Source organism: Rhincodon typus, chromosome 23 (genome assembly GCF_021869965.1).
Source record: "Rhincodon typus isolate 14 chromosome 23, sRhiTyp1.1, whole genome shotgun sequence".
Classification (NCBI taxonomy): domain Eukaryota; kingdom Metazoa; phylum Chordata; class Chondrichthyes; order Orectolobiformes; family Rhincodontidae; genus Rhincodon; species Rhincodon typus.
The window spans coordinates 8,337,069-8,350,656 of NC_063354.1; the positions used below are offsets into that span (position 1 = coordinate 8,337,069).

Here is a 13,588-nt window from a genome sequence, read left to right on the forward strand (position 1 = left end):
TATAGCCTGCCATTACACACCTCCTGTTGTTAGTCACTAACAGTCCCCATTAACAACTATTCACCCTCCCAGCCAGATCGTTATCAACTCCTTTGTCTGTCCAACTGTTCTTCTCTCTCTTTGAGCTCTATCCTATCGTTTACTCCCTACCCCATCCCCCTCCCTATTTTCTGCATATAATCTGAAGTTTTCCCAGCCACCATCAGTTCCGAGGAAGGGTCACCAGACCCAAAACGTTAACTCTGATTTTTTCTTCATATATGCTGCCAGACCTGCTGAGCTTTTCAAGCAACTTCCAATTTTTCCAGTTCCTGCCTAATGCTGTTATAATTAGCTTTCCTCAAATTTAACATTTGTACTGAACGTAAAGGATGTGATTGCCTCTTGGAAATAGTGTTGAGATAACTTTACTTCTCCCTAATGCATCTCAGTTTCTGAAACTACATTCAAACCATGGTGTACTCCAGAAACCATACAACAAAATCTTCTGCATCATCACCACACAGGTTGGGGACAGTGGTGGTACTGATATTACATTAAACCAAGTGAAACGTGCAATTCAAACCTATGTATGTAAAATTTACTTTTTGTAGGATTAAGCATGTTCGTCACAAATATGAATCTGAGCTGAGGGAACTGGAACGCTCAGAACGCAATCTGCAGGAAAAATGTAATGAACTTAAGGCACGGCTGATGGATGCGGAAGGAGAGACTATCCGCTTCAAGGGATTATTCAGATATAAAGAACAAGAAATAGAAGATATCAGAAAGGTAACACGGAGGTGTTTATTTGTTAGTGTTCAGTATATCAATCATACTTTATCAGAGAGTTTCTGTAGCAAGGAAAGAGGTCCTTTGGCCCATCATGTCCACGTCAGTCTTAAAACATCTAAGTATTTTAATCCGATTATCTCAAGAACATGACTATCAGGCACCACCTCAATAAGCAATATTCAGTAAAGTAGTGCTTGTCAAACTGTTAATGTTTCATATTCATAGTGAAACATATTTAATGCCATTACAGGAATCATAATTGGCCTTAGTGCTCTTGGTTAAAAGGTGGAGAAAGTTAGCTAGGGTTTTACCTCATGATTTCTGTCAAGTTGCCTTTATTGGATGACTGTCAATATTGAAAAGGAACAATGGTAACATCCCTCAAGAGTTATGCAACGCTGTCTCTGTTCACTATTACAAATGGCCACTTTGTTTGATACTGCTGGACTGAAAGCAGCAGCAGTATCTTTGTATCTTTGAACGGAATTTTCTTAGTGTTTTGGAGATGGCTGGGGTTGCTGAGGGGAAGACATTGGCAGGGGAGCCCCAAATCTTCTTGCTGCTACCTAAGCATTCTGGCTTCCCAGTGAGTTCCCAGGGAAGATGTGGGACACCCCAGTGACTATGGCTGCCCCTGCCTAAATTGCTGCCACTGCAATTGCAATCTCTCCCCTTGCTCTGATCACCATGGCTTGTCTACTTATCCTGGCTTATGAAAGCAAACTTACCCATCTTCAAAGGAACCTTAGCATTTGGGCAGCTCTCCCTCATGCTGGAGAGTTAGTAGTACCCACCAAAAGTACTGGCACTTTGAGCCTCTTCAGTTGGGCTACAAAACTCTATTATTGCTTTGAAAAATGGGAGGAAAACTATTAACTGAGCATGAAGTGCGGAATGGAAATATTGATTCACCATTATTGGTTCAGCAAAATACCTGCAGAAGCAGAAACTGAACTTTATTTTTGTTATGTAATTGGATTATTTGCGTTATGAAAGCAATTTCCACTCTGAGTAACTATTGGAATATGGACTCAATCATGATATATTTGTGTCAAATCTCCAAATATGGGTTTTGAGGCATTATTATTAGAAGATGGAAGAAGCCTAGTGTATGTTCATAGAAACAACAGAGGAATATTGACTTTGGACTATGAATTTGCACCTTTGTCTCTGATTAAGTCTGTGACTTAGCAGATGATTTGAGTCTTTGATTCTGCTTCAAAGTCTTGTGCATTTTCCTACGTGATTGTCAATAGATTGCTTCATTTGCTCCCATGGTTTGTTAACCATTTGTTTTGGTCCTTCTATCTTGCTAATAGATTTTTCATCCGTTTTTTTGACACTCAACCTATTATGTCTAATCCTGTTGTTAATCTTTCATTGCTATTTAATGCTTTTCTGTACAGTAATTGTTACATACAGTCACATTTTATGGGGACATTCCTGAAATTGGAGCAGCCCACTTTTATAGGGTCTTTCTCACTGTGTAAGAGTGGAAATGAGATGACAGTTGCATTGGCCTCAGAGTATTTAGCCATCTTTAAAAGATGGCTATTTGCTTTACCATTATACCTTCACAACACACACACTATTTATTAGGTGATATCATAGGCCAAAGCGTATGTCCTGGTTTTGAGATTGAATTTTTGATTCTCAATTGCAAGTATGACAAGTGCAGTGAGCACTTTCTGTGGAACTTACTGGTACATGAAATATTTGATTTGGAAAGGATATATGTGTATAATTGGAAAGTTGGGAAGCATGTGAAGGAAAACAGAAGGATATGCTGATCAGAGGGAGTAGCATTTCATTTGAAACATAAACACTAACATGGACCAGTTTCACCAAATAGCTTGTTTCAGAGCTGTAAATTGTGTAATCCTGTTTGCCTCTTCCCATCTTACCATCTTTCCAAGAGTGTTTTTGTTTTTCTTCGGACGCAATTTGTGACTTACCTAGCTTAATTCTGGCCCTTCACTGAATTCTCTTATTGAGCAAAGAACAAAGAAAATTACAGCACAGGAACAGGCCCTTTGGCCCTCCAAGCCTGCACCGACATGCTGCCTGTGACAACGAAAACCCCCTACCCTTCCAGGGACCGTATCCCTCTGTTCCCATCCTATTCATGTATTTATCAAGACGCTTTTAAAATTCACTATTGTATCTGCTTCCACTACCTCCCCCGGCATCAAGTTCCAGGCACCCACCACTCTCTGTGTAAAAAACCTGCCTTGTACATCACCTTTAAACCTTGCCCCTCGCACCTTAAACATAAGCCCCCTAGTAACTGACTCTTCCACCCTGGGAAAAAGCTTCTGACTGTCCACTCTGTCCATGCCCTTCATAATCTTGTAGACCTCTATCAGGTCACCCCTCAACCTCCAACGTTCCAGTGAGAACAACCCAAGTTTCTCCACCTCTCCTTATGGCTAATGCCCTCCATACCAGGCAACATCCTGGTAAATCTTTTCTGTACCCTCTCCAAAGTCACCACATCCTTCTGGTAGTGTGACAACCAGATTGAACACACTATTCCAAATGCAGCCTAACTAAGATTCTATAAAGCTGCAACATTACCTGCCAATTTTTAAACTCCGTGCCCCAGCTGATGAAGGCAAGCATGCCATATGCCTTGTTGACTACCTTCTCCAGCACCTTCTCCACCTGCGATGCCATTTTCAGTGACCTGTGTACCTGTACACCCAGATCCCTCTGCCTATCAGTACTCTTAAGGGTTCTGCCATTTACTGTATATTTTCCATCTGGATTAGACAGTCCGAAACTCATTACCTCACATTTTTCCTGGATTAAACTCCATCTGCCATCTCTCTGCCCAAGTCACTAACCGATCTATATCCTGCTGGATCCTCTGATGGTCCTCATCGCTATCCACAATTCCACCAATCTTTGTGTCATCCGCAAATTTACTAATCAAACCACTTACATTTTCCTCCAAATCATTTATATATATTGCAAAAAACAAAGGTCCTAACACTGATCCTGAGGAATGCCACTAGTCACAGCCCTTGATTCCGAAACACACCCTTCCACTGATTCCTCTGTCTTCTATGACCGAGCCAGTTTTTTTATCCATCTTGCAAGCTCAACTGTGACGCCGTGCGACTTTACCTTCTGTACCAGCCTACCATGAGGGACCTTGTCACCTCAGTCTTTTTTTCACCACCAGATTTGCCTAACGTTTTCATAGTAATCAGTAGCATTTTTCCCTTGTGAATATTCAGTTCAGTTGTTAATTCAAGAAAGTCATCAACAAATCCCGAATCTTTGTAGCTCAAAGAGGGGTACGCTTGCTGGTGTTAACATTAGCTCACTAATTTCCTATAGTAATGCTTAAACAATTCTGCTAGGAATTAGGAAAACATTCAGGTAACCATCAGTTAATGAGACAAAATTCTTATGTTTTTCTAATAATAAATTACAATATTAAGAGTTTTAGTGAAGGCATTTTTATTTCAAGAAAGCATTAAGCAATACAGAACACAGTCAAGCTCTGCTAATTTTATCCTAGCTCTTTACTATCTTTGGACACAATTCGTGTCATCAGTGACTTATTATATGATTTTGTACAGTGTATAAATCCAAATCTTGTTATGAAAATCTGTAGGTCTCTGTAAGTTTGAATATTAAGACTTTGAATTTTATGCATTCCCATCTTCTCAAATATGTCTGAGGGCTCACCTTTTCTGTAATGGTTTCACTTCACATGAAGGCTAAATGCTATTCTGTGTGGAATCTCAAACTGAACATGATGAGTGTTCTATACATTTCTTTTAGTTTTGAAATGTGGGCTGAGAAAATGCCAGTGTGCAAACTCTGTATTTAAAAAAGAAAATAACACATGTACAAACTGACAGGGAAATTAGTTGTTTTGATCTAGTGCAGTTTTGGGATCTTACATTGGCTGTGAAGTGTGTTGTGACAATGTGTTCCTTCCGAAGTGTGATCACTGTTGTGCTGTAGACAAACATGAGATTAAACCTCTGTGCAGCAAAATCTCACAAGTCAATTGTTAGATAATCCTTTTTTTTTTAATAGCTGTGTTGTTTTTCTTAATATTTGCTCACAGGATTTCAGCATCCTGGTGTTTATTACCCATCCCTAATTGCCTTTGAAAAACCGCTATGAGCTACCGCCTTGAACTACTGCAGTTCAGTTGGTGTAGATACCCTCACAGTGCTGTTAGGGAATGAGTTTTTGACACAGTGATAGTGAAGGGATGGTAATGTATTTACAAATCAGGATGGTGTGCAAATTGGAGAGGATCTTGATGATGGTGTTGCTGTGCATCTGCTGCCTTTGTCCTTTTAATCAATAACGATTATGGATTTGGAAGGTGTTCTTAAAAGAACCTAGATATTTAGATCTGTGATCTAAGAATGAGTTGCTACAGTGTGTCTTGTGAATGATGCACACAGCTGCTAATACCCATAGGTGGCAGAGGGAATGGATGTTTGTGGATGTGGTGCCAATCAAATGGACTGCTCTGTCCTGGAGGGTGTCAAGCTTCTTGAGTGTTGTTGGAGCTGCACCCATTCAGGCAAGCAGAGTCTTCCATCAAACTCTTGACGTGAGCCTTTAAAAAGCTTTGGGAAGTCAGGAGCCGAGTTCCTTACCTCAATTTGTTGGCTGAGAAATAAAATTCATTAAGAAAAGGAAAAACTCTCTTGCTTTATTTACTGAATGATATCATAGAAATGCTTATGCCCGTTTGAATAGATAATTTGTTTTTTGTTTTAAAGTCTTACCTGAAAGTTACATCTTTCAACTGTACAACACTTCCTCAGCACTACACTGGAGTGTTAACCTAGGATAAGTGTTCTGTTCTTTGTAGTGACATTTAAACCTACAACCTTCTGACTACCAGGAGGTGAGGAGCAGGAACTTCGGAGTATAAGAGTGTCTGTCTCAGTATGAGAAAATATTGACAAATTTTGAAAGAAGATGTTTTCGTAATCAGTACTGGTAATGAAGAGTGATAGCACATTATTACTGGGAAAGCTGTCTTTGACCTGAAATATTTGTATGATTGATCGTAAGATAGTGTTAATAACAATACTCACTGTTAATGGACAAAGAGTAAAATTTGTGGGATTGACCTTTGCCCTTTGGGGGAACAACCCTAAGGCCCAGTGAAACTATTCTTTGCCCGTGTGATGTTCTTGATATTGCTGGAAATCCTAAATTGTTTAAGTATCTTTACAATGCTTCATAAAACATTTTGGCAAATTGCCTCATCTCTGATTAGAAAGTAAATGCTGAAACACAGATGATTGCTAGAGATTCATTTTCAACATTATTATCTATAGTAAAAAAAAGTGGTAAAATAGTACAATTTGCATAAACAGTACACTTGAAATTTCCCTCATGTTGCTTCAGTGGTTTGATCAACAGAATCCTCAGTGGATGACTTGGGCAATGGGGAGAGGTGGTGAACTTGAAAATTGTTGGACTGGTTTATGAAAGCAATTGAAACCAGTAGAAGAAAGAAGAGGATCTCCTGCTTGCATTTTCATTTTTCTGTCATGCTCTGAGCTCTGCAGCAGCTTGAGATTCCTTCCCCCTCCCTTGAAACATTAGACACAAGGCCTTGACTATCATCTCATCAAGGAAACAGAATCTTCAACAGTGTAGTGTTCCCTCCACACTCTTCTGAAACATGGGCTTAGTTTACGTGGTTAAGTCTCTGGTATGTGGCTTGAAACCACAATCTTTTGAGTTACAGTCAAGTGCTGCCACTGAAACAAGTCTGACACTAACATAGGACAATTAATCTCTGAAAGAACGGAGTCATTTTCCAAGTTAGTATATGGTTCAGAATCTTATGCATTACACAGGCAACCTTGTCACAGCAAGGTTTCTTCTGCCAAAAGTATAAAATAATACAAAGTTCCTGTCCATCCATAGCTATCTTGGTTGGGCCATTATACTTACCTGTCTATGTTGCTTCTTGCTTTTTCCTCCTAGGATGTACTTTTGGAATGGGGACAAGCCAAGTGAGCTTCCAAGAGCTGGTCCCAATGTGTTTGATGTTGCTTCAGTTCCACATTCTCAGTAATACTGCCTGTAACAAAATATGCAAGAACCAACTTATTAATTTTACACGTTCATCCTTTTAAAAATTAAAAAAGCAAAGGAGACTTTCATTATGATTATCTGAAACTTAATAAAGAAATCCCTTTGGACTTTGCCGGGTTTGTGTAATTTATTGTCATTTTTCATTTTGGAACCAGATCAATGACAGACTTACAGAAGAGAGGAACAGTTTAGCTGAAGTAATTCGTCAAGAGTTTGCAGACCGGTTAGTCAGCACTGAGGAAGAAAACAAGCGATTAAAGACAGAGATGTCTGAGATGAGAGCACGTCATCGTTTGGAAGTGGAGCGAATCACTAAAGAGAAGGAAGAAGAGCTGGAGGAGGTCCATAAAAGGTACAGTGTACATTCTTTAGATTGGCGGGATAGTCCAAATCCAGATTAATGTTTGAATACGAATATAAAAATATAATGAAGTCCTGTTCTTCGGCAAATAATTCTTCACTGTATGTAATATTATTGATATTAATTATAATTAGAGGGATAGAGTTGAAAAGCAAACAATTTACATTCAGTTTCAGTTGAATGTTGGTTAGACCACATTATAGTTTAATGTATAATTCTAACTTCATGTCATAAAGAGACACAGAGCAGGTGCCAGAAAGATTAATAAAAACTGACCTGAAACTGCGTGCTTAACAGGAAAAGCTGAGCCGGTTGAAGCTGTTTGCTCTAGAAAGGAGTGACAGCTGATCTTATGCGGATCTTTGAGATTATGAAAAGGTTTGTCAATAGATAAAGAGAAATGTTTACACCTGTGCTAGAGACCAAAAATAGATGCATTAATGATACTTAATGAGAAATTCAAGAGAAAGCACTTTGAGAATGTAGAATTCACAACCACAAGTAGTTGAGGATAATGTATAGATGCATTTAAAGTAACACTGAATGAAAACTTTTTTTTCAATAAGTTTGGTAGGAGATTCAAATGGAGCATAAATCAATCCAGCCAAATGACTTGTTTGTGTGTTGAACTCTAGATTTAACAATGGTTCAATTACCATCTATAATGGAAGGATTAATTTTAGGGATGAAGTTTCTTTTTAATTAGGATCTTTTTGGTGTTGTGGTTTACTGGCTGAAATGTTTCAGGGCTGCTGTACCTTGCATGGTACTGATGTTTTGAATTTTTTTTATTATAGGGTAAAAGTAGCAATAGTAAAGAAAGAAGAAGCAGTGAATAATCTTCGAAAACAATATGAAGTGAGTGTTTACTTTAAACCAGCTAAGCATTTAGTTTCTCACCCACTTTCAAAATTGTCACTGACTACTTAAATTGAAACATACAAAACCAGTGGCATTTGGTAACGTTTTTATTACACTGTCAAATTTCAATCAGTCATTGCATTTGCTGTTGTATTCTCTTAATTCTGAGATGTTTTAAAAGTGTAACAAACTTGCCGTAAAAGAATGCTTCATGAGGTATAATGCCCTAGTTTCAAATACCAATATCCAACCTTCACTACAAAATGAATATTCCCTCCTTTCTGATTTACCTCAGAAACATAACATATTCAAATTGATCTATCATTGCTCAATTTCTAATTGGGATTAGGATTTTTATTCTGATTGAATGAAGGAGCACTACGTTTAAATAATGGCAGTTGATCTTAGTTCCATCTTTGTTTCTTAATGCACACTGTCATCCTTATCCAATCATAACTATGGCCTCAGCAACCTCATTAACTGCTTTAATGTTGGATTTGATTGAGTACTGTGACTGCCAACTCCTAGCACTAGGGTTTCACACTGCTAATGGCAATCTCAAAGTAAATCTACTGAACATGCTCAGGACCTTTCTTTCTCTAGGATCTTCCTTACCAACCCAGCAAATTAACATTGGATTGACTTTGGCGGTAGCAATTCTCAAGCACACCACACAGGCACTTTAGGAGGGAAAAGGATGCCTTTTAGCTGTCATTACCTGTGAAGCCTTTCCCTAATTTACCTAATTCTGATGTTCATTTTCTAGCTTCCCCATACGTATGCAACCTGAATGGGCTGATTTTTAAATGGTACTCAAAAATAGAAGCAACTTGTTAATTATATCTTCACTTGCTGGAATTCAGTCTTTTCCTTTTCCTTTTTACTTGTGTTATGGAATAACTGAAATTTTGAACTATTCCTCATTCATTCCCCTCCTTGAAGTACCATGTAGCTGGATTATCGTTCAAATACGGAGAAACTCAGTAGGTCTGGCAGCAGAATTAATGTTTCAAGTCCAATATGACTGTCCTTCCTGTTTGAAGAGGAGTCATATCAAACTTGAAACATGAACTTTGTTTCACTCTCCATAGCTGCTGCCCAGCCTGCCCAGTGTCTTGAGAATTTAGTTTTTATTTCAGATTTCTAGCATCAGAAGCATTTTGCTTTTATTATCGTTTAAATTTCTTGTAGACCTTCACACCTTGCACCACTGACCTTCAATCAGCTGCTTTCCAATATCTGCCAGTTGGTATTCTAAACTGTAAACTTCAGTGGCTGTACTTATGGATCTTGTACCTCTGAAAAATGTAATTTGAAGAGATCCTTGAGGTATTGAGTTCATTCCTAATCAGGGCAAACATTTTCAAAAGAAAGAATGACAACAAAGAAAAGTCAACTTCATTATAAAATCTTGAAGAATTTTAAATTTTGAAGTAACATTTAGGCATGGAAGCTACATTTGTCTGATTCCAGTCTCCTGGAAATCATCCATATTGATTCATTCAGCCCTAGCAGAGTGTGCAATTACTGACATATGAAACTGTCAGTCCTGCGTTTTTATTAATTCCATTAATTTTAGTTGTAATTAAATACATCTTTATAGCAGTGCCCATTGCGAATGTGTTCCTTTGTTGTTTGAGACTTCAGGTTGTAAAATAGATGATATTGGAAGATCCAGAGAACACAAGTTAGTTATTCAGCCCTTCAAGCTAGTTCCAACATTCCTTTAAGTAAAAAAAAATCACCTGCGTCTGAAGAAGGGTCACTGGACTAGAAACGTTGAGTCTACTTTCTCCCCACAGATACTCCAGAGTCGTTGAGTTTTCCAGCTATTTCTGTATTTGTTTCATCTGCATTTTGATTTACCAATTGCCTTTCTGTAACCGTAGAGACCCATATCTGATTTACTTAGAGAGGTCAAAATATGGAACTTGTAACCACATTGAGTAGCTGAGTTGAATTGCATAGCTGTATCCAAGGGAATCCTAGAAAATGACATGGAAAGATACATTGATAGGCTAAAATGAAATAAAAGGAGTAGAAATATTGGAATGTTACACCAGATGGTTTAAATTCAATAAATGCATCCACTGATTTCACCAGCTTTGAGAAAAGATTTCCCGATTTGTTGCTCTCTGTGTGAGAAACAGTGTGAAGATTTCAGTCATAACAGTCCAACACATCCATGTCGACCAGGTATCCTAAATTAATCTAGTTCCATTTGCCAGCATGTGGCCCATGTCCCTCTAAACCTGTTCCTATTCATGTAAGCATCCAGATGTCATGAACTATCATTGGAACAACTTTCCTTAGCTTACAAGGATGCTGGGCATCATTAATGTTATATAAAGCTGCAGAAACTAGCCCTTTAGATACTGAATGCAGCAGTTAATTGCTTTCAAGCTATTATTTTAAAATGTTCATTAAACTTTGACAAAAAAACTATTTTTAATTCTTGTGCAACATCATTTATGTGTTTAGGCAGCACATAAAAGAGCAGATCATCTTGAAGCTCTACTTGAACAACAAAGAAAGCAACTCCTTGGTAAATGAACATGGAGACCATTAGACCAGAGACCATTGAGACCATAAACCTCATGCTGGGAGTATTTGCACCATCGAGTTGAATATGTGAGATGCGCAATTGTGATGATTTGTGCAAATGCCATAAGAATAGCATTAATGTTTGTTTTTGATCGGTAATCTCATGTAGTTTAACTGTCCAAATCAAACATTCTAGCTAAATGGTCTTTTTAAAAATTTTTTTTTATTTTTCTACATTATGTACCGTAATATTTTTCTCAAATTGCAGCCCTTATTTTGTATGTTAGCTGTAATGTGTAGCATGACAGAATTTATAAAGTATTTCAATTAGTTTCATTATTGCATAAAATCTCTTGTAATTAAATGACTCTTCTCTGACCCACTTTGTTTAATTTTGGTTAGAAACGCCTACTTGAATTTAAGAAATTCAGTGCCAAGCTGAAGTGATAAATAACTGCCAGTATAGCTTTCTCCCCCACAATCTAATTATTGCTGGACAAATCACATGAAGAAGAATCATACCAGACTCAGAACAGTAACTCAGTTTCTCTTGCCACAGATACTGCCAGACCTAGAGTCATAGAGCTGTACAGCGAGGTAACTCAGTTTCTCTCGCCACAGATGCTGCCAGACCTAGAGCCATAGAGTCATAGAGCTGTACAGCAAGGTAACAGACCCTTCGATCCAACACATTCATGCAGACCAGGTATCATAAGTTAATCTAGTTCCATTTGCCAGCATGTGGCCATGTCCCTCTAAATGCATTCCTATTCATGTATGTATCCAGATGCCTTTTAAATGTTGTAATTGTACCAGCCTCCACCACTTCCTCTGGCAGCTCATTCCATACATGCACCACCCTCTGCATGAAAAAGTTGCCCTTTGGGTCCCTTTTAAATCTTTCCTGTCTCACCTTAAATTTAATCCCTCTGGTTTTGTACTCCCCCATCCTGGGGAAGGACCTTGGCTATTCACCCTAACCATGCTTCATGATTTTATAAACTTCTAGAAGGTCACCCCTCGGCCTCTGACATTCCAGGGAAAATAGCCCCAGTCTATTGAGCCTCTCCCTATAGCTCCAACCCTGGCAACACCCTTGTAAATCTTTTCTGAACCCTTTCAAGTTTCACAACATCCTTCCTATAGCAGGGAGACCAGAATTGAACAAGTATTCCAAAAGTGGCCTAACCAATGTCCTGTGCAGCCACAAACATGACCTCCCAACTCCCATACTCAATGCACTGACCAATGAAGGCAAGCATACTAAATGACTTTTTTATTATCCTGTCTACCTCGGACTCCACTTTGAAGGAATTATGAACCTGCACTCCAGGGTCTCTTTGTTGAAAATCACTTCCCAGGACCTTACCATTAAGTGTAAAATCCTGCCCTGATTTACCTATCCAAAGTGCTTCCGAACTTTTCAGAAAACATCCCATATCTCTCTTGGTATAAGGAAAGAGGAAAGATAACATCAAACTCCCATGCACCATAGATTGGAGTGAATGGGCAAAACTACCAAATGTCACTGTGCAACCCACTGTTCCCACCTACACTCCAAGGTCTCTTTGATCAGCAACCGCTGAGTTTCTCAAGCATTCTCCTGCATTTGTTTCAAATTTCCAGCATCCACCATATTTTACTTTCCAATCACATCTGTTGTAGCTGATCTGAAGCTTCTTCCTTGGCTTCTTCCTAAGCCAAGTCTTATCTCATTCCTGAAACCTGCAGCAGTACTGTGGAACAACGTGGCATACCACAACTTCGAGGGCAGCAGATGACTCAATATACTGAGGATTGACCATGTCACACCATTTTGTGGTAGGAACAGCAGAAAATGACACAAGCTACTGTGTTGATCTTAATTGTACTCTGCGCACACCCTCAACATGTATAAAGCTGCCTCCCTGAACCACTACAGTCTGTGAGATGTGGCTGCTTCCACTATGCTGTTTGGCCAGTGAAGGAACAGTGATATACCTTCAAGTCAAAAATAGATGGAAAGGAAGCTTATGAGAGGCATACAAACAGTTTACAGAAAGATATTCATAGCTTATGTAAGTTGGCAAATAAAGTATAATATGTGAAAATATGAAGTTGTTCATTTTGGAAGGGAGGACAAAAGAACAGCATATTATTTAAATGGACAAAAAGCTGTAACTCACAGGTACTTAGGGTAAATGTGCACAAAACACAGAAAGCTAATAAGCAGGGATAGCAATTAGTTAGAAATGCTAATGAAATGTTGGCTGTTATTTCAAGGGAGTTGGAGTGTAAGAGTAGGGAAGTCTTAATGCAACTGTACAAAGTGCCTGGTGAGACCACATCTGGAGTACTCTAAGCAGTTTTGGTCCTGTTATTAAGAAAATATATTATTACAATCATCACAGAAACCCTACAGTGTGGAAACAGGCCATTCAGCCCATTGAGTCCACCCCAACCCTCCAAAGAGCATCCCACCCAGACCCACCCCCCATCCCTATCACTCTGCATTTCCCATCGCTATTCCACCTAACCTGCATGTCCCTGGACACTATGGGCAATTTTCCATGGCCAATCCACCTAACCCGCACATCTTTGGACTGTGGGAGGAAACCAGAGTATCCAGAGGAAACCGACACAGACACGGGGAGATTGTGCAAACTCCACACAGACAGTCGCCAGAGGGTGAAGTCAAATCTGGGTCCCTGATGCTGTGAGGCAGCAGTGCTAACCACTGAACCACCATGCTGCCCCTGGAGATACAATGGAAGTAGTTCAGAAATTAGGATGATCTCCGGTATGGAAAGATTGTGTTATAAGCAAAGGTCAAACAGCTTGGGACTCTACTCATTTGAATTTAGAGGAAGAGAGGTGATCTCATTGAAACATAGGATTCTTAAGGGGCTTGACAGGGTAAATACTGAGACATGGTTACCCTCTTAGGAGAGTCTAGGACCAGAGGGCATAGCC

At 39.0% G+C, this 13,588-nt stretch overlaps 1 protein-coding gene across 1 annotated transcript in view; it reads left to right on the forward strand.

Moving 5' to 3' along the window:
* Positions 1–11,443, forward strand: part of cep131 (centrosomal protein 131) — a 115,157-nt gene extending 103,714 nt beyond the window's left edge. The window contains exons 20-23 of the mRNA XM_048611093.1: positions 594–771; positions 7,026–7,222; positions 8,029–8,089; positions 10,574–11,443. Coding sequence (XP_048467050.1) covers positions 594–771; positions 7,026–7,222; positions 8,029–8,089; positions 10,574–10,645 — 508 coding nt within the window. The 3' untranslated portion in view covers positions 10,646–11,443. The remainder of the gene's footprint in view (positions 1–593; positions 772–7,025; positions 7,223–8,028; positions 8,090–10,573) is intronic.
* The last annotated feature ends 2,145 nt before the right edge of the window (positions 11,444–13,588 follow it).